Source organism: Brugia malayi (assembly GCF_000002995.4).
Source record: "Brugia malayi strain FR3 genome assembly, contig: Bm_v4_Chr2_contig_001, whole genome shotgun sequence".
NCBI lineage: Eukaryota > Metazoa > Nematoda > Chromadorea > Rhabditida > Onchocercidae > Brugia > Brugia malayi.
In genome coordinates this window covers 8,550,023-8,576,095 of record NW_025062476.1, presented here as the reverse complement: position 1 = coordinate 8,576,095, position 26,073 = coordinate 8,550,023, and the positions used below count along the sequence as shown (strand labels likewise).

At 29.7% G+C, this 26,073-nt stretch overlaps 3 protein-coding genes across 3 annotated transcripts; 2 read left to right on the top strand and 1 right to left on the bottom strand.

Annotated features, from left to right (window-relative positions):
• Positions 1-1,296: 1,296 nt before the first annotated feature.
• Positions 1,297-6,284, top strand: Bm2811 (Uncharacterized protein; the record flags this gene model as incomplete). Its single annotated transcript, XM_001900177.2, has 15 exons — positions 1,297-1,439; positions 1,685-1,831; positions 1,994-2,130; positions 2,297-2,399; positions 2,492-2,617; positions 2,697-2,812; positions 3,014-3,211; positions 3,641-3,819; positions 4,024-4,170; positions 4,307-4,423; positions 4,779-4,883; positions 5,186-5,275; positions 5,359-5,541; positions 5,659-5,765; positions 6,128-6,284. The coding sequence occupies 15 exons, from the start codon at positions 1,297-1,299 to the stop codon at positions 6,282-6,284; spliced, it is 2,055 nt and encodes a 684-aa protein (XP_001900212.2).
• A 2,527-nt stretch (positions 6,285-8,811) lies between these two features.
• Positions 8,812-11,525, top strand: Bma-dhs-5 (Uncharacterized protein; the record flags this gene model as incomplete). The annotated part of the gene is made up of 8 exons (XM_043078935.1): positions 8,812-8,974; positions 9,204-9,329; positions 9,837-9,941; positions 10,131-10,231; positions 10,380-10,496; positions 10,613-10,828; positions 11,070-11,186; positions 11,517-11,525. 8 exons carry the CDS (start codon positions 8,812-8,814, stop codon positions 11,523-11,525), a joined length of 954 nt encoding a protein of 317 aa, XP_042934869.1.
• Positions 11,526-14,300: 2,775 nt separating this feature from the next.
• Bm10070 (Uncharacterized protein) lies at positions 14,301-18,339 on the bottom strand (the record flags this gene model as incomplete). The annotated part of the gene is made up of 11 exons (XM_043078934.1): positions 14,301-14,357; positions 14,644-14,701; positions 14,867-14,942; positions 15,257-15,294; positions 15,649-15,778; positions 16,423-16,489; positions 16,635-16,780; positions 16,948-17,056; positions 17,341-17,487; positions 17,580-17,878; positions 18,333-18,339. 11 exons carry the CDS (start codon positions 18,337-18,339, stop codon positions 14,301-14,303), a joined length of 1,134 nt encoding a protein of 377 aa, XP_042934868.1.
• Between the last annotated feature and the right edge of the window lie 7,734 nt (positions 18,340-26,073).

Below are 26,073 nucleotides of genomic sequence, written 5' to 3'. Positions count from 1 at the left end.
TAATTAGCTCATTGAAAGATGAGTCATACTCTATTTACACTTCTGAAAACTAGAGTTCTTATTTTTTTCGAACTAATTAATGTCCCGTACCTATTTTTTGCTTCAAATGCAAAATTAACATGAATGAGAAGGTGTTACGGCACGAAGATAGTAAGTGACAATGGGCATTAGTCAGTAATATCATAATATCGGGCACTTTACCACATAAATTATGAATTGCAGTATAAAGCGCATTTATTTTTCAATGACTACCAATTTATATAGTATGTTTGGAATAAACAATACGTATAAAGAAATGGAAATAACAAACGGTTTGCTATTAATTATGTCAGTGATTAGTGTCGAGAATAAAAAGTGAATGCAGATAGTAAAAGTTCGGAAACTAATAATTAATTCTTAAATAGAATGTTCAAAAAGAATATGTAAAAGCCAACAGTTGTATATAGCGTCTGATATGATATGGTAATAATTACTCAGTGATTATTGACTGGAAGCATTTCATATTCTCGATGACACAAATATTGAAAAGGTGAGGGTGAGGGATTGTTTTGTGAATGCTTATGATTGTATTTATTTTAATTCACTTGTATCATAACATAGAAAAGAGGAAAGCAAGGAGAGAAGAAATTCTATCCAATCATAGCTGAATTATATAGTTTGAAAGTTTTGATATACAAACAAGCAGCATTATTAACAAAATAAAAGTGTGTAAGGTGATGAGAACAGGTAAAGATAATATTTTGGTTCTTCAGGATTGTTGCAATTTTCAATTCCACGAGGTTTTATGAAGATTCTTGATCTGACGGAAACTTATTAAAATATCGAGATTTCTCGGTTATGTCACAGGATGTTCTTTCACAAACAGGGAAAACCTCTCTTTCTCTCCGTCCATCACACTATTCCTTCTCTTCATGTAATGATGTTTACAATTGCTCGCTTCTTTGTGAAATTCTCGAAGTGCTAAGGAATACCATGCAAACGACCAGTTCCGAGTGATAAATTGATGCAGAGCGTTGTAGAGATGAATCGAAGGGTGAGTTCAGTGGGAATAATATCAGAGGTCATTCCTTCAGTGATCTCTAACAAATGACCTCCCGACAGGTGGCATAAATCTGCGCTTCCTTATCACGTCATTACGAGCATTTCATTATACTACTTCGTATCACATCCAACACTGAGAATTTTCGAGTGATAGTGCGTAAGACACTGTTGCATTCAGCGTTGTTCACTCATTTTTGATACGAAGTAGACTGAAGAATTATTCTCATCTGAAGTTTGTTTATTCAGAAATTCTGAATGGGAGCAAAGATTAGTAGTGAAACATTGATTGAGGAGAATACGTATCTACGACGTTTCGTTGGTTTGCAACCGATTAGTGATAATGACCCATTCTGGAATCACTTCCTTTCCTTCAACTTCCTCATCGATTCTAATAACAGGTTACTCTTTTCTTCATTAATACAACATGAGACGAACCAATTATTGATTAACTGTATGTTGGAAAGTTAGACTGTTATCGGTTGTTTTTCCTATGAAACACTTAATAGTTTTTTGCTTCAGTTGCTATATACACTTTCCTTCTGGTTGACGGTCAATGTATGTTTAATACAAAAAATTTTAATCCTTTTCATTCAGAGAGTGTCCGTTATGCTATTTTATTGGCAACACTTTTTGTTTTTTTAAGAAAGGAAGTCGAGCAGTTTGATATTTCTTTATCGGATAGTCTCCAGTCGCTAATGTATAATACACCAACAACTTGTAATTTCGCGTCATTTATTCATGTCCTTCTCAGACGGACAGCAGAACTGAAAGCTTCGGAAATTTACAACAAGTAAAGAAGTTCGCTGTTGCTCTCTAAATCAATTTTATTAAAGAATTATGCTAAAACTTAGAATTTCAGCTTTTTTCCTTTCGAGATATCAATGGAAAATAATGTAGTCTTTTGATAATGTTTATACCGTTTCATTACCAAGCATTGCATGGAGTTTTGCAGCACAATTTTTCTTTGGCAAACAGGAAATGCGTTAATCATCCTTCGGCATATTTGCAAGTTTTTAGTTCAAAGACTTAGCGAGACTGAATTTATCAAAGTTTTTCACATGGATAAAACCTATTTGGGAAAAAAAGATGGTTAGTGATCTGATTCCTTGCGCATTTTTCCATTTTTAAATGAATCAATGATTTAGAAAAATATTTAATCATTTTTCTGTCATTTTCAAGTCCTTCTTTGAAGTAATTTAAATGTAGCAGTTTTAAAAACAAATTATAATTGAAACTCATGCTTGTGTTTCTTTAGCCTATGATTCTGATTTTGAAGAGGAATTTGATGGTTTATGTGAAAACAAGGCGGAAGAGTTACTGGATACCCTGGTGGATATTTTGGTTGATTTGCCTTCCAAGTAAATTACATTATTTTCTTTTAAAACATTGCCATTGAAAGATAAAATTAAAAAAGAATTGATACACCTTATATTTGTCATATAATTTTTAGTGATTCCACGGAAACGATTCACATTGAAGCAGTAAAGTGCTTAATGGTTCTGCTCAGTTCGCAGCTTTATGATGACGACGTCATGAAATCAAATATTTTTTACAGATATCTAATGCAGGGCAAATGGTTAGCTTTGCAGTTTGGTTTCATAGTTTAATCCATGTTCATTCAATAGGTTTTATGAAAATTGATATTTTTTTTTTAGCTCAACAAGATCTTTGGAGCTTAGTCTGGCCTTAATATCAAATTATCTGCAACGGTATACTCCATGCGCCGTTAAACATGATAGGGAACCGGAAAGTATTGTTCTGGGTCTTGCAGGTTTTTCTGATTGTATCTTTTTTCTTTAAAGATGAACCAGATGTATAGTGCCTGTTGAGGTCTTGACTTTTACATACTGTGCATATCAGTACTTACGATATTAAACTAGGAATAACTTCATATTCTTTTTTTTTTTTTTTTGTTTTCAGATGGCACTAATTTTGTCAGTGTTATTTATAGCATAACTTCTGTTTATTTAAGCGTCCGTTTGGTCAGCGGTGCAAATTGTTACCGGTATGGACGATTCGAATTCACTTAGCAATGACAGCGAAATTATACCGCCTGTTTCTCTTGGATCGTTGTCTGTGCTTCTCCTACTTAATCTGGCATGTCACCAAGATCCGGAAACGAAGCTAAATCCTTATAAAGAATCGCTTTCGAAGTTCCAAAATTCTCAAGGTAATTAATGATATTAATAATTAATGATCTTTGACGCAACTGTTACATTAATGTCTGTTTATAAATATTGTTTCAGATTCTTAATTCAAAAACTTGTAAAATCGGGACATCCTTTATATGATTTACCAAACTCTTTAATAATTAAGACTGATTGATTTTGTCAATAATTTTAGTTGATATTTGAGTACATAGTGAAATTAGTTTATCAGGATATTTGTCAAATCAGTCGTAATATTAAAGAATTTGGTAGAAATGATAACTTCATATGAAGGATACCTCGATTTTATAAATTTTTGAGAAATTAGGGTTAGATTTTAAGATGGATGTGTATATACAGCTTATAACTTCATGTTGGGTATGGTTTTGCCGGATTCTAGTCATTAACATTCAAGTTTCCTCGTTCGTTAATGTTGATATTCTAATTTTCAGAAGTTTCATCGCTGAATAACAGTGAAACTGGTACATTCAAACTAGACTACAGTTTGTTATATGAACGATTATGTGCTACAGTAAATCAGCAGTCGCCTATGTTGTTTCTGTACATATTGTTGCATAGGAATGTTGGCTTTCGAAATTATATCCTTTCAAGAATCAATTTGGAAAAACTGGTAAATTACTGTGATCGTTAATTTTGGAACTAATTAGCAAAATTAATGGATTTAGAAGGTATATGTTTGATTGGACAGATTTTAAGATCTCAAACTTCAAGCACATCTTAAATTATCTTAATCTTAAAAGAAGCATCTTAAATGCTTTGGTACTGCTTCTTATCGCTGGGATTACTTCATTACTGAGAAATTCCTTTGCTTTAGGTACTACCAGTACTGATTGTTCTTAGTGATGGAGCTCAGAGCAGTGGTATGATTAATTCATACAATGCACATCATGTATATTTAGCACTTATTGTTATCCTGATTCTTAGCGAAGATGACTTTTTCTGTAAAGTTGCCCATGAAACGGTGAGCATATTTATTTTTCACTTCAATGCAACTGAATCACAATGTGATTGTACGAAATCAAATTTTGAAAAGAACTAATGATTTTGTTTTTATATTTATCGATTTCGTGCTGCATATTTTTTAAAAAAATTTGCAGATGATAAAGAATACAACGTGGTTTAATAGCGAACGTCCATTGGGAGAGATTTCACTGGGTGGTTTAATTATTTTAGTTTTTGTTCGTATTATACAACTCAATACTTTAAAAACAAAGGTTTGCGTTAGTTAGAAATGCATGTGTAAAAAGATATCATGTAATAAATCATGAAAAGTTCAGGAAATTTTATGCATCTTTTGTGTAGCGTCTTGATTTAGGACAACTTCCTTCAATGAGTTGTGAACAGAATATATCATTCGTGTAAATTTCTTTATTAAATCATTCATTCATTTATCCTACCTAAAGCACTACTGCAATCTTTAAGATCAGATCAGTTCTCTATTTATGCAATACTTTATCTTGCAGAAGAAACCAACCTTTATGTTCAGTGTGATTTCCGTTTCTGTTCCATTAATTTAATGTTTTTCCAATTTTCATTCAAATACTGTCTAATATTTATTCATTTTTGCAGGATCGTTATCTGCATACAAATTGTCTTGCAGCTTTAGCTAATATGTCTTCCTATTTCAAAAATCTCCCATCCGTTGTTTGTCAAAAACTGATCGGATTGCTTGAGGTACAAAATTTTTGAATGAAAATTTGCAAAAAATTAACTTTAGGACTTGCGTTGATTTTCCAGCCAAAGATTTTTACTCGATAATTTAAATTATCATTTGCGTTGTTAATAATCCATTGTTATTCCTTATTTTCTCAAATACGAATTACGAGTTGCTGTAATGATTTCATTTGTTTTGTTCATTTCTAGCGATTACATAAATTCTGGCTTAATAGTTCAATTGAGTGCATCAAAACATGGCTCATTTTTATTTCTTATAATTTTACGATGAATTAACCTGAATATTAACCGATTTTTTAAAGGTTTTTACTCGACGACATGCAAAACTAATTGAAAATATGCGCGTCAGGGCTGAATATGATATCATTCAGGAAAAGGAATCGCATAATTATGTAAATTTCCCACATAATTTTCATTTACTATTTCATCTACAAATTATTGAAGTAATTTTGTTTTATATATCAGTATCTTGTAGCATAAGGATATAACCGCTTTGGAAGAAGGTATACGTACTTTACTCGAAATTTGCAACAGCTGCCTTTCTTCAAATCTTCGTTCAAACCCGCATTTCATTTACACAATACTTTATAAACGTGATCTGTTTGATGCTTTTCAAAATCATCCGATGTTCCAGGATTTGATTTGGAATATTTGCGCAGTAAGGAAATATTTTACATCTCTTCCAATATTTCAATTTTGCTTTTAAACATTTCATAGTTTTTTGATTCGAAACTGTGAAACACCTCAATTTTTCTGTTTTATCCATCAGTTTCAGGTTATCAATCACTTTGCATCACGAGTGCAACTTCTAGAAAGGGGATCTTCAGTGAGCGCTATTCTTGCTACAATTCAAAAAGGAGTACTCCACTGGCCTACTGATAGGTTCGTTTCGTTTTTTAATCTACATCTGCTTACGTTCTTTTCAAGTACGTGCTTGTTTTGTTTTTACAAGTCTAGAAATGCGAATATGTTTTTGTTGAGAGTTTCTATAAGTTTTTATGAAAGGAAACTTAAGTAAAAAATTTATCACTTGAAGCATGCACATCATTAGGCTTTTTTAGCTCTGCTCAGATAAAATCGTTCTAGATCAACTTCACAATTTTTCGTAATAACTACTAGCTGTAATTTTTGGATCACAGTTAGTTCCAGTTTGATCCATGAAGTTTTTTATCATGTGTTTTGTCATTTTGAAATTTTATTATTTTATAAACTCCTGCAACTTTTTAAGAATTTATTTTTTTCAGGCTGAAAAAGTTTCCAGAATTAAAATTCAAATACGTAGAAGATGACAATACAGTGGAATTTTTTGTTCCATATGTTTGGCGATTAACATTCCAGTTCTCAACCTTGTACTGGGATGCAACACGTATCCGCCTCTTCAATACTTCTTTCCTTACGTGATGACATTAGTTTTTTATCTTTTATAAATCACTATTTTATTGTGAACAGATTCTCCCTTAAAAACTGAGGAGATTTGTTGTTACTGGCATGAGCAGTTCTGTTTTCTAATATCATTTGGTGCTTAAAATATCTTTTAGTTTTTTGCATCACTTGAAGTGCTTAGTTCCATTGCCGTTAGTGAATTGTTTCATTAACCAAAAAGACTTCGTTTTATTATATATCGAAAAATTGTATGCACTGTTTTATTCATTAACGAATTTAATTTAAAATAATATTAAGACTTTAATTTATTACTTATATTCATCCATCCAAATGACATTCTAATGGTTTGTAGTATTATATTAGTCTCGAGAAGATTATTTTTGAATTGCTTTTGACGAATTAGATTCTTCTAAAGTAATCCATAACCTTCTTTTGTTTCAATTACTGGCTGGAAAGTTGTTTTCAAATGAATCGGTGGATCTTTGTCATGAATGCAATGCAAACGGTTGGGTTTATTCTATTTGACTTTATTACAGTTTAAATTTGGTCAATCAATATGCAGATGAACTGATGAATCACTTATCCTTTGTTGTTTTCATCTTATGTATAATTTATTTGACTTAAGGTATGACTTGTATTTTATCTGGGAAATAAAGTTCGCCGTAGTGCTTTTTTGTTGTTTAACATTATTTGTAGAAACCTTAAAGTGTTGTTCAAGTTGCAGTAGGTTTTGGTTTAATTTCTTTTACAACCCGTTAACGGTAATTCTAGAAGCATGATATGGATATCTTTTCTGAAGTGTCCTGTCTATTTAGTTTTCTAATCTCAATTCTCCTGTGGTGTGACCGGTTAGCTAACACTGGAATGTCAGATTTCTTTGGAACAATGATTCTAAAAGGAGAAGTTTGCTTAAGGAAATACTTTTGGTTATTTTTCTTCGAAGTCTTGGGGAGTTTCATACAGCCATTCTTACACCTGTTACTTGTTACTTTTGTTACTTTAATATATAAATACAAAAATATGGAGAGATAGTGTTACTTTGCATTAGATGCTTTTATGAACCATTAACTGAGAGATTTTATTTCACATTGCAAAAGCTACAGTTTATATTTTAATGAACCGGTGAATCATTATCATGAATGCAAAATGCATGAATGTCATTTTAAACGATTTAGTTCCACGTCAGATGTTTTTGAATTTTATTCAAAATCGACCTATTTTGATAAAAAACTGATTGGTAAAAGATGTGCTGATAATTGCACCTGTGATTTGACAATGAAACACTTTTGGAATTCTGCGAAAAGTTCCTGATTATTTTGCCATTGCTTTATTTGCAGAGGACTCATTTCTGAACTTGACACAGTTCGATAATGGCGAATGAAGTTAATAAGTGATGCGGATGACAAGAGAAGACAGTTATGCAGGCAAACATAGAAGGAGTTCGTCTTCATCGTACCATTACCATTTGACCTTGTGATCAGACCTACTTGGTGACGATTAAATGCTCGATAACTGAATAGTAGATAGGGATGCGTATGCCACTTGCATACCTTTGGATTGATTCAAAATGTAGTACTGTCTTGATCGATACTCTCAAATAACAATAATCCTCTTTAATTCTATTATTGTTAATTTCTAACTTATATTGTTTTTTATATTTGTCGCCATCCGCATTTCTATGTGAAACTGGATATGATGGATGTGATTAATGATGGGGATAATTCAATAATTGTCAACGATGCTTTTCGTAAGATCAATCCACATTCTCAGGCCATGCCAATGATAACTAGTTTCTACGAAAAATACTTTTAGCAGTAGTGAATTATACCGCAGCAACAATTAATTTCTTAATTCTAAACCCTAAAAATTTGAAAAGAAAGTAGAACTTTCTTTTCAAATTTATTTGTTTAGTGACGGTAATATAAACAAAGAAACGAGCGTGGTAATCTTTCACCTTGTTGATCGTATTCTTTTGTCTTCTCAAGCAAAACAGGCTAGGATTACTTAGTTGTTGCGTTTCTGATTATAAATTAGTACTTGATACTTGCTAATTATGTTTAAGTAAGTCAATTTCTTAATGTTTTACATTTAACCTTTACATTTTTATATGCTGTGATACAATAGAAAGATAAAAACAACGAGTTTGATCAATTGCTATGTTTTGTTAATTGGTGAACAGAATACATAATATATGAAAGTGGAGACAGGCGACAATTCTTTCAGTAGTTCATGGAAAATAATTGTAAACTGGTTTATTCTCCAGCGATTTAATTTTGCTTCTGAATCATTTCGTTTTTTTGCGTTGTTTTCACTTATGACTTTCAGTGGAAGTTAAATAGCAGTTACCTCAACTATTAAATTATTGATTTGACAATGACTTTCATTTTCATCATGTTTCAGAAAAATGTCATTCGAAACTTTAACTTATTATGAAATGCTATGTGCAGCATCGACCAGTTAAGCGTGAAATTCGGAAACATAAAATAGAAAATTGAAATTGAAACTGAAATCTTCCTTGAGATCAAACTTATTTTTATTATTACAGATGTTTGATCTACTCCACTCAACATTGTATTGGGTTCTGAAGACGTACATCGTTTATCGTATTGTCAGGACAGCTGTGGCACTTTGGTCAACTGTTGCAATATATGTTATTGCTCCGTTATTTTATAAACCTAACTTTGATCCATACAAAGGACGGTGGACAGGTTAGCTATCATTATAACCATTTTTAAAAATCTAAATTTTAATTTATTTCGAGTTGTGCAATTATGATTGAACATCTTATCTTCAATCTTTTTATCTATTTTCCAAGTTCATGCAATTTTTATAAAATAAAACAAGTGACCAGCTACATATTAAATCTGTAATGTTTTCAGCTGTTGCATTGTATGTGTGTCCATTAAGGCATGTTCGATTAAAATTTTAAGTTTACAGTTGTCACTGGTGGAACAGACGGTATTGGAAAAGCATACACAATCGAACTGGCAAAAAATGGATTACGCAAATTTCTCCTCATTGGTCGAAATGAAATAAAACTTCAAGGCATGAAAACTTATTTGGGTAGGAGTTTAATACAGAATTGATGAATTCTATTTGAAATTTTTTTTGGAAAGCAAATAGTTTCAAATTCTTGACATCTTTTCATTTCCAGAAATATTCCTAGTACTTTACCGTTTTAAATAAGGTTGTTCCGCATTACCTACTTAGTTACTTGGTGTAGTTATTTCTTAATTTATGATGACGAAAATTGCAGCGGTTTCGTTCCCTCTAATATGAGCTAAGTTGCTTTTTTATGATCGCAGAATATTCCCTTCTTTTGTTTTTTTTTTCTTTCCAATAACTTTCACCATCTTGAAATTCTTGTCCATAGCAGTATAATGTTGATAAATCAGTAAATTTTTAATAAGTTTTTAATGTATTTTCAAATTTTCATTAGCACCTATTATCGTTAACAGAACAAATAAAACATATGAATGAAAAATGAAATCAGTCGACTACTCTACACCGTTCCGATTATTAACGCTTGACACTTATTTCACATATGTCCAAAAACCTTTTACCTTCTAGAGGACAAGTTTGGCGCTCGCGTCCAAACGTATCTGTTTGATTTCTATGATGGTGATTATAATGAGATGAGAAATTTTATTGAGGATATCGATGTTGGTTTTGTCCGTAAGCATTTGCTATATTTTTAAGAATTCTAAACAGTTTTTCAATTTCAATAATAAAGATAGTCTAATATGACAGTTTTTGAAGCATTTTGAAGTTTCTTTCTTTCCAAATGATAAAATTGAGGCATATTTTGATGCATGAAATAATTCCTGACAGCTGCTGAAATTTGTTAAAATAGGTTATTTGTAGTAAATAGTGTTGGTGTTGGACGAGAAAGAATGGAGCGATATGGTGATAACCCTGAAGCTGATCGCAGACTGCTTAAAGTGAATGGACTAGGTGCTGCTGAAGTAAGATTGAAATTAACTCTTATGAAATTTCGGATTGTTATTAAGACTTTTGACAGCTTTTCAAATGTACTTAATTCGATGGATTAACGGATAATTTAGCGAAGTAAAAGATTTAATATAACATTTAATAAATCAAATTATATTCCAGTTCTTGTCAATAGTTTTACCAACAATGGAAAAGAATGGTGGTGGACAGATTGTTGTCCTGTCCTCTTGTCAAGGCTTTCGACCATTTCCGTATATTGCGTCGTACTGTGCCTCAAAAGTAGGCATTTTAATGATTCATTATAATCTTTTATCATTTAACGGTTTTATTCTATTATCTTTATCATTTAACGGTTTTATTCTCAGTTCTTTTACTTATCTCGTAAAAATTTTCAGGTCATGCTATCGTTCTTGTGTGAGGCAATAAATCGTGAATGGTCAACAGTAAAGGTTCAGTGCTTAACACCTGCGCTTGTAGCAACAAAGATGACACATTATGATAACAATTATAGATCATTGTTTGTGAAAAATGCGGATGATTTCGTAAAAGAAGCTGTCAATACAATTGGCTTAACGAGTATGACAAGCGGATGTCTTAACCATGAACTGCAAGTAATCATTGCAACAAACTTTTTATTTGTGAGTGGAATAAGATGGCTTAAAATTTCCCAAATGAATCAAGTGGAAAACATTACTGTATGTTGACTGATCGAAATCTTTTTATGCAATTTTATATTTATTTTTCCGAAGTGATGTTTACTGATGAAAGTGTTTTAAAATATTTTGTTGCTTTACCATCATGAAAAATTCTTTAATCTTGTTTGGCTAAACTGTCTGATCTTTTCAATTTTAGATGTTGACACGTCATATGTTTCCATGGACCTTATTGAAATATATATTATTACCAGTTTACTGGTATCATAAGCGCAGGACTGATGCATCACAAGAAGTCACAGCCGAGAACAAAAAGGTTTCACTTATCAGATTTTTTTTATTCTTCTTGACTATTTATTTCTGATTGTTTCATCTATTATTTAAATGAGTTCATGATTAATAAATGGACTTTGCAAAATAACCTTACCCGCCTTTATTTAATACCCTTACTCAGTGGCATAATGCTAGTTATGCACATATCTAGATTATTTAAGAAGAAAACAATGAAATATGATCTTTTAACATTAAAATTAGGGGCTGCATATTTTCATGTTGATAAGAAATATTTTTCTATTGCTGTAAATACTGCATTTGTTGTTTATTTGTGTAAATAATTCATGCAGTATAACTTAAAGCTTCTTTACAGGTTTATTAACTGCAAAGATGGAATATGGGTATAATGCAATAAGCATACGTAATTTCTCACTTTTCCAGCGGTGATTTTTTTAAAAATCGTATTCAGTAATGTATAGTATACATTACCATTTCCCCAAATTCAAGAGCTAACTCAGGGAATGTCATCGATAAAAAGTATTTTATTTCGGATTTATGATCATTAGGATTACGAAAATTCTTTGTAATTAGATTTTTATGTGAAACAGAGCAATCCTAAACCAATTTTTTAAATGAACCAGAATTAATATTTCTGCGAATTTAGTAGGGTGAGCTCTTTATTTGAAACTGAAGAGTTAATCTCAAAAATCAGAATTTTGAATTGCTTTTCTTTTTAAACGAACGTTTAATTCTGACGTTCGATTACGTATTTTACTGTTATTTCAAGCAATTGTTAAAATGGAATACTTTTGGTTGAAAAATAAATCAAGTGCTTCTCAACATTTTTTAAAAGCAGCGATCAAAATAAGAGGGAGAGGGAGAGAAACAGAAGATGAACATTAATATTGTGATGAAACATCATTAGTTAAATATTTTCTAGGTCAATATAACAAATATTTCATGCAGATTGCGAGCGAATCTTAGTATGAAGGGTCTTGCAGTAAGTGTTATTCAACAAAAATGAAGTCTGATTTGTTGCGATTCAGCGAAGTGAACATACTGAAGAAGAGAGCTAAACTGGTGTGAATGAAAACTGAATTAAATCCTGGTTAGCACCACTTAGTTGTAACAGATATTCCATTACTTTTTCCACCCAGATGAATCAATCTTGAAAAAATAGTTCTTTAATTGTTAACGGGTATACTCATTTTTTAAATTTATATTTTGGAATTAGAGGCGCTTCCAATTTCGGAAATATTTTTCCTATTGGATGATTAATCTAGCACTTATTTATAATTGATATTTTAGGTTAGAAAGCGCTTGAAATTACAATTGTGTTTAAGTTAGCAGCATGAATTGTATTTCCTCTGCTTTATGTACGTATAGAGAGAGGATAGAAGTTAGGAGATAACAGATTCAGATTTTAAGTCTTTAGTTCGTAACTTATTGATTTAATTACGATTCATTTTTAGTTTTGATTCGAACATGAATCGGCGTTTCTGTTAAATAAGATATGAAAGTGGAAGTACACAGTGTGCTGCGGTCATTATAAAATTGATAAACTCTGATAGCTTCTGATAATTCTACTTTCGGTTTAGACCAAAAACAATGTATTAGTCACCATATATTATATAAATAATTAAAATGATTAGTTTGGGAAACTTTCACAAGTTTACTGTTTTTTGAATTTTAACAGTAATTTAGTTATCCAAAAGATTAATTAATGCCTCTTTGCACAAACATCAAACATGATAAGAATTCCTTTATTGCAGCACCATCCCTGATAATTACTTTTTGTACAGCAGTATCTGCTTTTCGAATAGATGCAATTATGAAAATTTTTGTAACGATACTGCAACTTAAAAACTAGTTGCAGAATACATACGATTGGCAATTTTGGAGAAAGAGTTCGAAATATTTCATTCTCCAATAAAATATATTTCTTTCTCTTGTAGGTGTCGTGAAAGGTTTATCTGGTTGATATTCGAATAGTTGCAATACAGTAGGAAGATTAATAAACCTTTATTTTTTGAAAACGTGGTATGAATAAACCAAGGAATAAAAAAGAGAGAAAATTTATAATAAAGAAGAAGACCGTAGGAATTGCGTTTGGTTAACAGAGTAGTAGTCGACAATAATGACAATGATGATTGTTTTGTTTATTAGAATTGAATTTATATGAGTGAGGATTGGACGTGTTATCGGAGCAATTGTATGAAGAATTGGAAGTGTTTACAACGAAGAGATTAAAAATACATGTGTGAATACCGTAGGATTGTTTACAATTTAAAAAAGAGAGATAATTTATGATACTATGAAATTGGTTAGAAGTTTTCGCGAAATTATAATTCGCGACAGTAGGCTAGGAAATTCTAAAGAATATTAATCTCTAATATTTTATTAATTTTAATTTTAGCATCTTTTCTGGTTGAAATAAAAGTTTATCACTTTTCAGTTTGACAGATAGTAATATTTATTGGTAAGTGAACAATTGTTAATTAGACAGAGTAACAAGAAAAGAATTACCAAAAAATTTTGGTAGTAGCACACTAAGTTTAACTTTTGAATGTCGAAATGAGTAGTTTTTTTGACTTGCTAATTTTGAAATCCCTACATTTCTGACAAATTGGTCTTTCAATATCTTAAAAATCCAATATGTATTTTAATTCACAAGATCCATCCAATACTTGAATTTATTTCACATATTTAATATGTTGATTTTTGGTTACAAGAATTCTTATATATTATTGTTGGATTTAAGTAAATATTTTTAGAATTTTGAAATTTTCTAATTATTAGTAGGTGATTTGTAAAATCGATTAAGTTCAACTTACATCAATTGTGACCAGCCATACAGGTAATGTTAGTTTTCATACCATTTATTTTTATGTTTCACTAAATGTGTTTTTACTAATTTTTAGGAAGTTGGCACACTTTACATGGGATAAGTGGACATTCCTGATTTTGATGTAAATATTTCAAGCAAACAAGACTGTATCATCAGCGTTAAGATATTTCAAAATTACTTTACTAAATTTTTAAATGAAAATCAGATTTTCCATAAATATAAGATAGAAAAGAAATATAAATTTTGCGAAATTTTTTTTCTAATTATTATTCTATTGTATTTAAATAAGATTTCTCCACATTACTCATGTCATAGATATTTCGTCGATTCATCGACATCACCTGTAGTTTCGCGATACTGCTCCGCCTGAACAAATAGTTAATTAGTTTCAAAATGATAGAAAACTTTCCTGAGATAGATTAACAATTACAGCGATGTTATATGACTAAAGAAAAGCCGCTTTTCTCATTTTAATGCTCGAAAATGGTGCAAAAGTTTCGTTTTTTTCAACTTTTGTCAACTTTTTTTTTTATAATTGTTTTTACATTTTAAGGTCAAAATTCTTTCAGGAAGATTTTGTACATACCAGTTTCTGTTATGTAAGATGTTTTTCTGAAGACAAGGAAAGACTGATTGAATGGAAAATACTTACTTCCTCGGCCGGTGATGCAGAATTATTTTTGGAATCGGAATTGTCTTGAAGCGGCTCACTGCAAGGGATCCAATACTTAATACTGAATATTGAAACATAATTTAATACTTACCATTGAAGATTAAAGCTGTTTTTCTTAGTAGGGAAAAAGTTTGCAGGTCAATAGATAACAAGATATACCTAATAGCGCAAATTATTCAAAATTTGAAAATAAAGGACCTACTTGTTAACTTGTCTCGATTCAGGAGGCACAGCTATCTGTTGTTCAAATGACCCTTCCCCACGAACTCCTTCTTTGTCTAGAAAACAATTATCTGATTTGGAATGATAAATTACAATTTAAAAACATTCAACAAATTTCAACTATACTTAGAAATCAATGGCGTCCAGGATTAAATGACTATTAATCTTTAATTTATTAGGTAAAAAAAATCAAAATTTCGAATAGCATACGTATTTTTATGTATTTATGAATGACTGTTTAAAAGCCGAATTATTGGTGATGTTATGCTGCGCAAAAAAAAAAAAAAAAAATGTTTGACATCTGTGAAATTTTTACATTTAAGCCTCAATAATGAAAAGCCAATTAAAATTTTCAACCTCGAAAAGATACCTGATTTTCCCGCAATTTGACCCTTTTTTTGTAAGTATCTGAAAAACGTTTTTATGGTTTACTTAGATAATATAAATAAATTACAAAATTTGTTTAAAATGCATTACCTGAAGTGAGTTATCCATGAAAATTTCTGTCTTTATTCTTTAAAAAAAAGAACTCATGAGAGGGGAGATAGACAAATTTAATTAGTTACTAATATGTTTTACAAAAATTCCTGGAATTGTGATGTTTCCTGCATTACCCTTCAAATTTCGTGCCTCCCACTGTTTAAAATTCTCAAGTTTCAATTTATATTTATCCATAACATAAGGATTTCTTCAAAACATTTCGAATATGAATTCACTAAAATTAATCAAAATTCAAGCTTTTAAATTCCAATTAGCACGTACTGCTTGTACTTTCTGGTAACATCTTCAGTTTTCATGTTCAATTCCCGTTCACGTTTTCCACGTGCTTTCATTTCCATTGGTTTCTGATACGATCTTCTGCGATTTTGCTGCATTTCTGCATTTGAGATATCTAAAAACATTAGTGAATTTGAAATGCATGTCATATTTTGAGGTATAAATAGGAAAGTTTTGATACTTCCATTAGAAGACGATTATTTTGATTGTCCAGTCCAATAGTAGTAATAATAATGTAGTAATTAATAATAATAAGATGGAAGAATCAGTCAATTCAATAAGCACTTGTGGATAAATATATCATAAAATTGAAGTGAGACTAAGCATTGTCATGCAACACTTCAACTCTTGCTAAGATAAATCTTTGCAATATTCCTGCTTCTAATATTATTTTCTTTTCTATCTCCATGTGCAGCTGTATTGATATATAAGATAAAAGTTAACAGTTAATTCTCTCTCCTTATTTCTCGACATTTTTTTAAAGCGGTAATTAGCATTATTAATTAAATCACACTTATGCTCTTCGGCTCTTTGACTGTGTTTGATATTATTAACGCATAAAAGCACATTTTCTTGATATTATAAAAAACATCAAATGAAGTTTAATCCTTTTTAGATTATTAAATCAAAAGATAACTTCCTTGTCATTTTTTTTTTTTTTTTTTGATTCTTTTCTCAGAAATATTTACACTTTCTTAAAATTGAATTAAATCCACTTTATAACAGCCAATTAAGAGAAAACTTAGGAAAACACTGTACGTCTTGAATAATTTTGAACAGAAGATAAATTGAAATAGATGATCAGAACCACTCCGAACGAAGCAGTCTATAAATAATGATTTATTTTACTTTCATAGAGTTAAGATAATTTGTTGAAATTCTACAACATTTGTTGCAATGCAATGTGAAATATAAAATGAAAGGATGGTAATAGTCAAAAAATCATTGTTTTATTGCTTCTAAAAGCTTACCTGAACTAGTGCAACTACACCTGCTATTGGAATGAAAGCACTAAGATTACCAGACTGTCCCACTCTGAACGAATACAAATTGATTATCGCCACAATAATTCCGACAGCTGATGTCACGTTGTAAACTGCTGTGCATATTGCGAGATCTGGAAAAATGCTCCGAGATAGGTTTTGAAAATCAGTGATAAAAGATAAGATTGTCAATGATTTTGATCCTCTCCCGTAATAAAATAACTGCTGAAAAAAATAGTGATTGTGAAAAGTTAATTAAACTAAAGGATAACTGAAGAAAATATGGAAATATGGAAATTACTTTCACTTCTCTTCAAGGCTGAAAAAATACCACCGGCTGCACCAATCAGTAGCATTAATGCCAAAAGAAGAAAAGCAATACCAGCTTCAATTTGACTGTTATTGAAAATCTATAACAGTCAGTTTATTCCTTAAATTCAGAATTAGCCAAATTTTCACAAAATATCTTTGTAATTGACTATTATAGAAAAAGCAGTATCAGCTTGAATTCGATTATTATTGATAATTTGTAATTGCCTTGCACTCCCCAATTCCATGCATTATAAACGAAATATAGTTTAAGTGCAGATTAAAAAAAGCAAAAAAATGGTTAAAATCGTTACATTCAAAATAGAAAACTTTTTATTTGGAAAGGAATTTAAATTTGTATGACAGCTGAACTCATTTATTTGACCTGATAAATGCAGAAGCCAATGCAGATTGCTGCAAGAACTATCTGCAATCCAAAACAGATCAGTGATATAATGAAAAATATATGTGTTGTTTGTGGAGTTCGCGATCCTCTGTTTTCCTGTTGTCTTTCCCTAGCTAATTGCAATTTCTAGAAAATAGAATTTGATAATAAGGATTGTCAAAAAATAAATTTCAGTTTTGATCAGACAATTTAATTACTGATTGTTGAGATTAAAGTACCGCTTTTTTAATTTGTCGATTAGCTTCACTCTCGTCCAAACCGCCAATATTGATCATCTCCCATCGTTTCTTATCCTCGTCCTCCCAGAATTCGATTCCTTGTGGAACGGGAATGTGGTAGATATTTCGATATTCCCAGTATTTCTTCTGCTCCGAGTTCTGTTCTGGTGCGCGGATACCCAATCTATGCTCCCAAATATTTTGCCGTTCGCTCGCAGAACGACTTGCTTGCGAATTCATTTGCGGACTGGGGACAGTGGCGGAAGATGAAAGGGCGCTTTTTTGTCTGATATCACTTTCTAGATATATATCTCCGGTTAGTCTTTCTTTTTGCGCTTAATTGACCTTTATTTGATCTCGACGAACAGATTTTTGTCATATTTCCAAAAATGATTTGTTACATATCAGTTTGCAAAGGCTGTTTCCTTTCATTGTTTAAATTTAGAAGGGAATATTTATGAGCAATTTTCACACCAGCCAGTCATTTTCTTAATAATAGAAATCTTTGGAAATGTGCATATTTATGTGAATATGAAAGGACCAATTTTTCACGAGTTGTTGTGCTTTGGAATTCATTTTTTTTTTGATTTTAGTTTAATTTTATTTCTCTAACGAAAGAATTAGCAGTGATTTCTAAAATCAATGTCTGTTAAGGCCCGCAGTAGAACAAAACCAAGTTATAGAATGAAAACGGTGCTATCAATGAACAAATAATTGGTTGTCGCAAATGACATAAAACAATAACCGACCCACCTGCCATTTCTCACCAACCGTTTAACAATGTAAACACTTCAAAAACCTTACAGCATTTATATTCCATAATATTGCATTTAATGGCAGTCACAATAAATGTAAAACTTTCTTTTTGGTTTGTTATTGAAAACTATCTTTTCCGCTTTCTCTCGCTGATAATATAACAGCCATCATTAACCACCATTTCATGCAACTATTAGTCTATTAATTCAAAATGGTTAATTGTTAAGTCTTCTTTAATATTAGATTTAGGTATTCGATTTAGTTAGTGATTCTGGTGTAAATCGTAGTCATGGAGTAATTAATTAAGATCTGAAAGAATGTTGGCATTTGAGATGTTGGCAAGGTCTTTTTTAAAGGATTTAAAGGATGCTTTTAATTTATAGATAATCGCTTACATATTCATTGAATATCAGGTGTAGTCATGCAAAAGCGTTATCTTTTCACATAAGCTATTTATCCAACAAATTCATCCATTGAAAAGGTCATTACAGCATGAAGATAATTAGGAAATGCTTTATGTTATGAATAATAAATTTCAAATCAAAAAAGAAATTGAAATAATAAATTGCTCCTCAGAAATCGAAAAACCTGAATATATCATTTTGCTAATGTGAAAATCTAGTAATAATATATGTGAAATACATATATAATTGATAATTTCAGATGTTCGCATCAGCTGAATACAGTAGAGTGACTTCTTTACACAGAGTAATACCGCAAAAAAGCTGCAAGTAGAAATAATGACTGAGTTATCAGATTCATTTGACGAATAGTACTTCATGTCTAGTTGGACAAGAAGAATAACTTTTAACCTTTCAGAATGATCAATCGGTTATTTGAAAGTACTGTAAACTATTCTCTGAAGACTTTAGGAAGTATCAGTTATTTCCAGCAATCCCAACAGAATTGTCCTTGAACTTTGATTGCTACTCTTTTCAAATTTTCCCTTGAATTTTATCCTATTAGAACATATGCTACTCAGTTATTCAGTTTATTGATATTATTCTAAAGATTTAAATAAAATTGAGATTCCTTTCATATTAGAAACATATTTCTGATCTTTCTAATACACATAGTTTTTGCATTCCATGCATTCATTACCAATGCGCCTTAAAAAATGAGTTAATTCAATCAAATGTATTTGGAGAACATTCTCTACCTTGGCTAAATAAAACATATAAGTTCATACATTTAATTTCCAGGTCAGCAAAAAGAAAAATAAAAAAAAGTAAAGAACAAATCTTGTAATAATTAAGAAATAACTGGGTAAATCAACTGCTGCCTGGAAAAGGCAGATTTAAAAGTTCTAAATAAAGTCGAAGTAGAGTAACATCATTTCTCGAATGAGATTTTGAAATAGATGAAAAACGAAAAAGCTTTTCAAAAGTTATTCAATTACCTTCACAAAGTAGATATGTAACCCTATATATATCTGAATTTGGTGGCATCTTTTCTCATTTTGTTCTTCACTCTCAAAAATTCTAATTACACCTTTCAAATAATTTTTAATGAAGTCATTATCACCTCTTTATTGTCAATAATTCTATTAGATGAATAAATTTCATTACGGATTTTTTTTTCAAGAAGATATTTTTAATGCTTGTTAATTCAATTTCTTCCGTAAATGATTTTATAATTACCAACTTAATTTTATAGTTATAGCTTAATTTAGTTTGTGTACAAAGTGAAATTGCATACTCAATTCACTTGTTCTTAAAAAGAAATAATTAATTAAGCAAAGATAAATAAATAAATAAATAATAAGTATGTACGTAACATTCACAGTTATTTCTTGATTCAGAATTTTTTTTCAAAAAATCATTAAATTTCTAAAACAGAATGCAGCTGCTGCAAAATATGATGGTTTTTTGACTGTTAAAGGTATCGACGGAAATAGTTTCTTCAACAAATTTTTTAAATGAATTTTTTGCTGAATAATGAAAAAATTGGATCATTTTATTATTTTTTTTGTTCTTTTATTGTAGAAATCAAGATAAGCGTGAGGGAAGATTCAACAAAATACTTCAATGTCATTTTGATATGATTGTTTTCTGATTTCCATCACAACTTAATAATGCGAAATAAGAAATTGTAAAATGATTCAAAAATCAATAATAAAGAGTCCTTTGAAAATTTAAGGAATATACGAATAGTCTAATAAAATTCGAAATGTTTGACCGAAAGAACAAAAAAAAGTGATCTTTTAAGGGATACTTGATTTTAAAAGTATGGACAAATTATAACGCATGGTAAGGTAAATCAATCCAGTAATTTCTAGAAAAAAATGTTTGCAAATATTCACATCTTCTTTTATTACATAGTTCAAACATCAATAGCAAAGTATTTTAAAATTCAGGAATTTAAAAACTTTAATAAATTTTACATCAAAACTTTTTGCAAGAAATTAAAGTGATGTCAGTAGCTATAAAAATTTTCGTAGCTTTCACTTCTTCATCTTTTATGAAATAAACAAAGTATTGGAAACGAGCTGATCCTCCACGTTTTTTAATTTGCATTTTTTTCGATAAGCTTTATCATGATTTTCGAAATTTATGCAAAATTTGCTCTAAAACTTCTTGTTTACTCAATTTATATTATGAGAAATGAAATTTGAGAAACGAAACAAAAATTTTTGCAGGGAACAAATTTTGGAAAAATTAATACTTAAGGTATTAAAAAATAAGCAAAGAATTTTTTTGAGTTTGTTTTTATAGCTTTCATTTTATTAAGTTTTGTTAAAATAGGTATATTTTTTTTTGTTTTGCATTTGCTTTAGACCAAATGTTTATTTAAAAATTATAAATCCAAATTAAGTAATTTTTATTGGAAATGATAGAAGAAGTTCGACAAAAAACGATTGTTACAAAGCTTTTTTCTATTTTGAAGTTCAAAATTATCGTAAAAACATGATTTGAGTACGGCATTAAACAGTTTTCACTTTTGAATGTTTTTTTTTCTTTTTTTGAAAAATATCTGTCATATTATTGTTTTTGTTTCGAAAGCTTCAAATGATTAAAAGCTTCGTTTATACGAGCAGTTAATGGAGGACTATTGCGCATCTTTAAGCGCTTCGATAGTAATGCGCACACAAGTAAAAAATTAAAAAAAAAAAAAAAAAAAACCGCTTAAAACAGTGTATTTTGAATAATGAGACGTTCAGTTAAATCGAGAGAAAAGAAATGGTGGTTTGCTGATGAATATATGTTATTCAATGATTTCGTGTGATCCAAATCTCTCGTTTGTTTGAAAGAAACTAATGAAAATTTCCCGTTCATTTCACTTTCCTTTATACTAAAGTTTGGAGATACTACATTATATCATAGTACAAATAAATTCGGTTAATAACTGATTCCAATTTAAACTGGTAACATCGACAAATTTGGACTGAAAAACGAACATCAAAGAATAATTGATTTGAAACACTCCCTACGAATCAAAAAAAAAAATATATCTGAAAAGGTATGAAACTTGAAATCCAACATTTTCTCAGTTTTGGAGCGTTGATTTTATGATTATAAATTTATGAATGTGCAAAAATTTGATTAGTTTTTTTAGGAAAATCAGTTGTATATTAATTTGTATATTAATTGTATATTAATATAAATACAGTATAGTTGTATATTAATATGAATACAGTATATTAATTTGCAAATAAAGTATGAATTTTACTAATAACTGATTGTCGTTCATTGGATTTTTTCATTTCAATTATAATAAATTTGCTACTCAGATTTATGCCTTTTGCAAAATCTTTAAGTTATCTTTTAAGATTTTTTTTTTGATTCGCAGAAAAAAGTTTTTCAAACAAATTTATGATGAAGAAAATCAAAAACTTTGAGAATTAATGTTTGTCTCAGTTTTGTGTTCATTCTCATCTCAAACTAGTCGACACTATCAGCTTTGAAGTCATACTTCTAAAATATTTATTTATTTTCCTATCTTTTTCATTATGAGATAATTTCTTTCATTAAGAACTAAAAGCAAGAAATATGAATTTTAATATGCTAATAGAAATTGTAAAACTAAAAGTGAAACATATTCTCGAGAGAAATTTTCAATCAAAAGGAAAAATGTTTTTATACTTTGTATTCATGAAACCAAAAAGAAACAAATGTTCTGTAACTTTAAAAAGTATCAACATTTGTCAGAAGAATGTCGCATTTATTCATATGCTTTGAAATCATCATTCATTATAATTAGTTGCTTATATTTTACTAACCAAAAAATAAAAATTTTTTCTTATGGCATTATGATTTTGAGTATTTTTTCTGATAATTCCAAAATTCTCATTTTCCGATGTTTCACTGACAATTAATTTGGTTCGATTTCAAGATAAAACGGTCATTATAGAATTATAGTAACATATTATTTGTTTGATTACACAAACAAATCTTGATAATTTTTATTACAACTTCCTCTTTCAATTACTAATTGTTTTCTTGTTTATGTTTTGTATTCATGCTAGCATTTCGATTTGTAATCATTTTAATAAACCAGTTGGAAGGAAATTAACAAATCACGGATAGGTTAAAACAGATGGCACAAATAAAACTTAAGGATTTACATACTTCATCAAGTAGTCATCTTCCTTAACCAAGCTAGCAACTTAAGCTAATTGGCCTTCAAAGATTATCTCCGACCGTCATCCATCTTAAGCTATTCTCAATTTTTCAACTGTCATTTATGACTATATGACGCAGCCATAAAATATATTGATAAATTATACTTTATCTTTCAATCACCTATTTCTCTGTATTAGTATGTAATGAAGAAATGGAAAATTTTCCAAAATAAGTCACTAAATAATTCAGGTTTCCCAATAAGTTACTTATTTGTAAGGCTCCTTCATGTGATGACCCCAAGAGCATTTGAAGATACATATTTAAACCTAAAGCTTACTATTTTAAATTTATTTAAATAACGATGTCATTGAAAAGCTATGGAAAAAGCAGTTGCAGCAAAATATTCTGCTTACGCATTTCGAAATCAGCGAAATTCCTTCTTATAAGCTAAAACTGCTGTCACATATTTTCAAACTTCATATATTTTCTATTAATAATCCATTACTCAAAATACGAAAGTTGAAAAACTTAAAAAGATAAAAATGTATAATTCTTGAGGGACCGCTAACGTATATTCGTTATTTCTTCAGCTATTTTCAAACTTTGCTACATATTATTAAACTTCTCACACTGGGAGAGTTGCGAAAATCATTCACATCATCGTATTTTGTTTGAAATTTATCTGATAGAAAGATTTAAATTTTCATTTACCTATTTAAATATTTCAGTTTTTTTAATGTCTAGAAATTTTTCAAACTAAAGTTAAAAATAATTATTCCATATACATCAATATATTTTTCTTTTCTTGTATGCAGGAGTAATCCCTGTTCCTCAATATTCTCAAGACTGAAAAATGTTATCATCTCATTTGCACCCTTACATACAATTTTTTTAAGCATTACTTGTTTTTATATTTACATGTTATTTTTGCTAAAAATATCTTTAAAACGGGAAATAACTTCTATTTCTTTTTCAAGTAATCGTAATCTCTAATATTCGAACGATCTGGTCGTGCCACTTGCATTCTTTTCATTTCAAATTTTTTCTTTTTTTTTTCACTTTTTTAAATTTTTTTTCTTGCTCACTTTTTTCAAAATAATTCTTCCGTGAGCAGTAAAGACTCATTTCATTTTATATTTTTTGTAGTCAAGCATATCACATTTCGCTTTTTAGATTAATTTCCTTGCAGGTGATTTCTTTGCTTATTCAATTATATTGCTCAAACTTTTTATAATCCTTCATTTGCATCTTTATTTTTAACAATGCTTTTTAACTGTGAACACTGAATGTATTTTCCTAAAAAAAAATAAATAAATAAAATTAATGTGAATTAAGTTGTTACAAGGAATAAGTCACTATTCAGTGCTATCTAATGTGAAAGCAGTCTTGCTATTCAGTGTTGTAAAACATGTTTGACACTCATTTGTCAGTGAAAATTAGTATGCCAGACATCCAAATCCAAGGTGGATACCAAGAAATGAAAACAGCTATGATACGACAAAAAACTGTAAGGTAAGACATTTTAAGACGAATGAAAAAAACAATTTTTATTAACAATTTCATAAATTAAATTTGTGGGATGCAATTTGGTGCAATATTGCTCAATAAAACTTATTATATATTTTATTTCCTGATTATATATTTTAATAGCAGCTAAAAAGGATTCTCTCAAAATCTTATAGTTTATTTTTATTCGCGATTCAATCGTAAATGACATCAAGCGGTATGGTGACATTAATTCCTTTACTTCTTTTACCATTCATTCAATTTACTCTTTCTAGATAATATCTTATTAGTTAATTCCGTCTACCCTTCTTTAATTTCCAGTTACAGTCCATAATAATTCATTTGTAGACGTACCTGTTATAATCCACTCTTTTTTCCGTTATTTCTAATAACTGTTTTTTATTTTTCATGGAAATAAATTCGTTTTTATCAATTGTATATTGCAATTTTTGAGAATCTATAGGACAGAAAGTGCAGGTAAGGACTTTTAGTCATTTTTCAGGTTGATAAAATTGCAAATACGGTTGTGTTGCTTGCATAATTGTTTTATGTTAAATTGTTCTTATGGTGGGAAATCTATTACATTCAAAGGATTGGAACCCATCAAGAAAATTAAAAGCAATATAGAATTATGTGAAAATTACTGATAACTACTTGGTTAGACTATCAATTTTAATATTTTTAATGCTTTTCATAAAAGGAAAGACAATTCTAAACAAGTCAGTGAGGTTTTTCATTTTATAAAATTAAATTTCATTCGTCCCGTTTACTTCTTTATCTTCCGTTACATTATGTTCCGATATTTCATCTACTTTGATCATCCTAAAATTAAGCTATTTAAATCTGAACCAGTGTGATTTTCATAAGCTTAGGAAAAAAATTATTGCCAATCATAAAACTTTCAACAGTGCTTTAGCGATTTTTACACTCTTATTCTTTCGTGCTTATCTCTTTAATGTGAAAAATACTTAAAGTTCTGATGCTGTTTACTTATCAACTGAAATAATCAATATTAATTAGCAGTAAATTACATAATCTGTTCAGCACCGCTGTATGAATTTTAAATTCACATGTTTGTAATACTATTCATATTTTGAAAGAAATGCCAAAAGTGAGTTTCTTCCCATGGGACATTTTTGGAAATATGAACATTTCACGTTTTAAATCAAAATATATTAGACAAAGTATTTTTTTGGACTGGTTTTCATGGAAAATAAGACTATGAGGCCTAAAAGAATATCCAAGATTTCATTTTTCTATGGAATTTTCTACGATTGGACAAGTTTAAATATTCATCTTATGAATTTTCTTACCAGATCGTATTGATCAAATTTTCTTACTAAATCATATTGATTAGTTCCACATACTGAACAGAGAATAAAATTCAAGCAACTTCCGTTTTAGCTTTTTATTGTAGCTATTTTTTGAAGTTTTCAGTGTTAGCAATCAAAAAAAAAACTAGTGTAAAGCAAGCAATGACAACTTCTTTGACCATCCTCTGAAAAGGATAACAACCAATGTGAGTGATCCTTTTGTGGAGATTTCCAGCAGTCGTTGAGTCGAGAACAGATATCACAATACACAGAATTAAAATAAATGCTTAATTTATAATATATCCTTAATTGTTATTTATATCTTATACAAAGCAAAACTGATATCGCATGACTGCT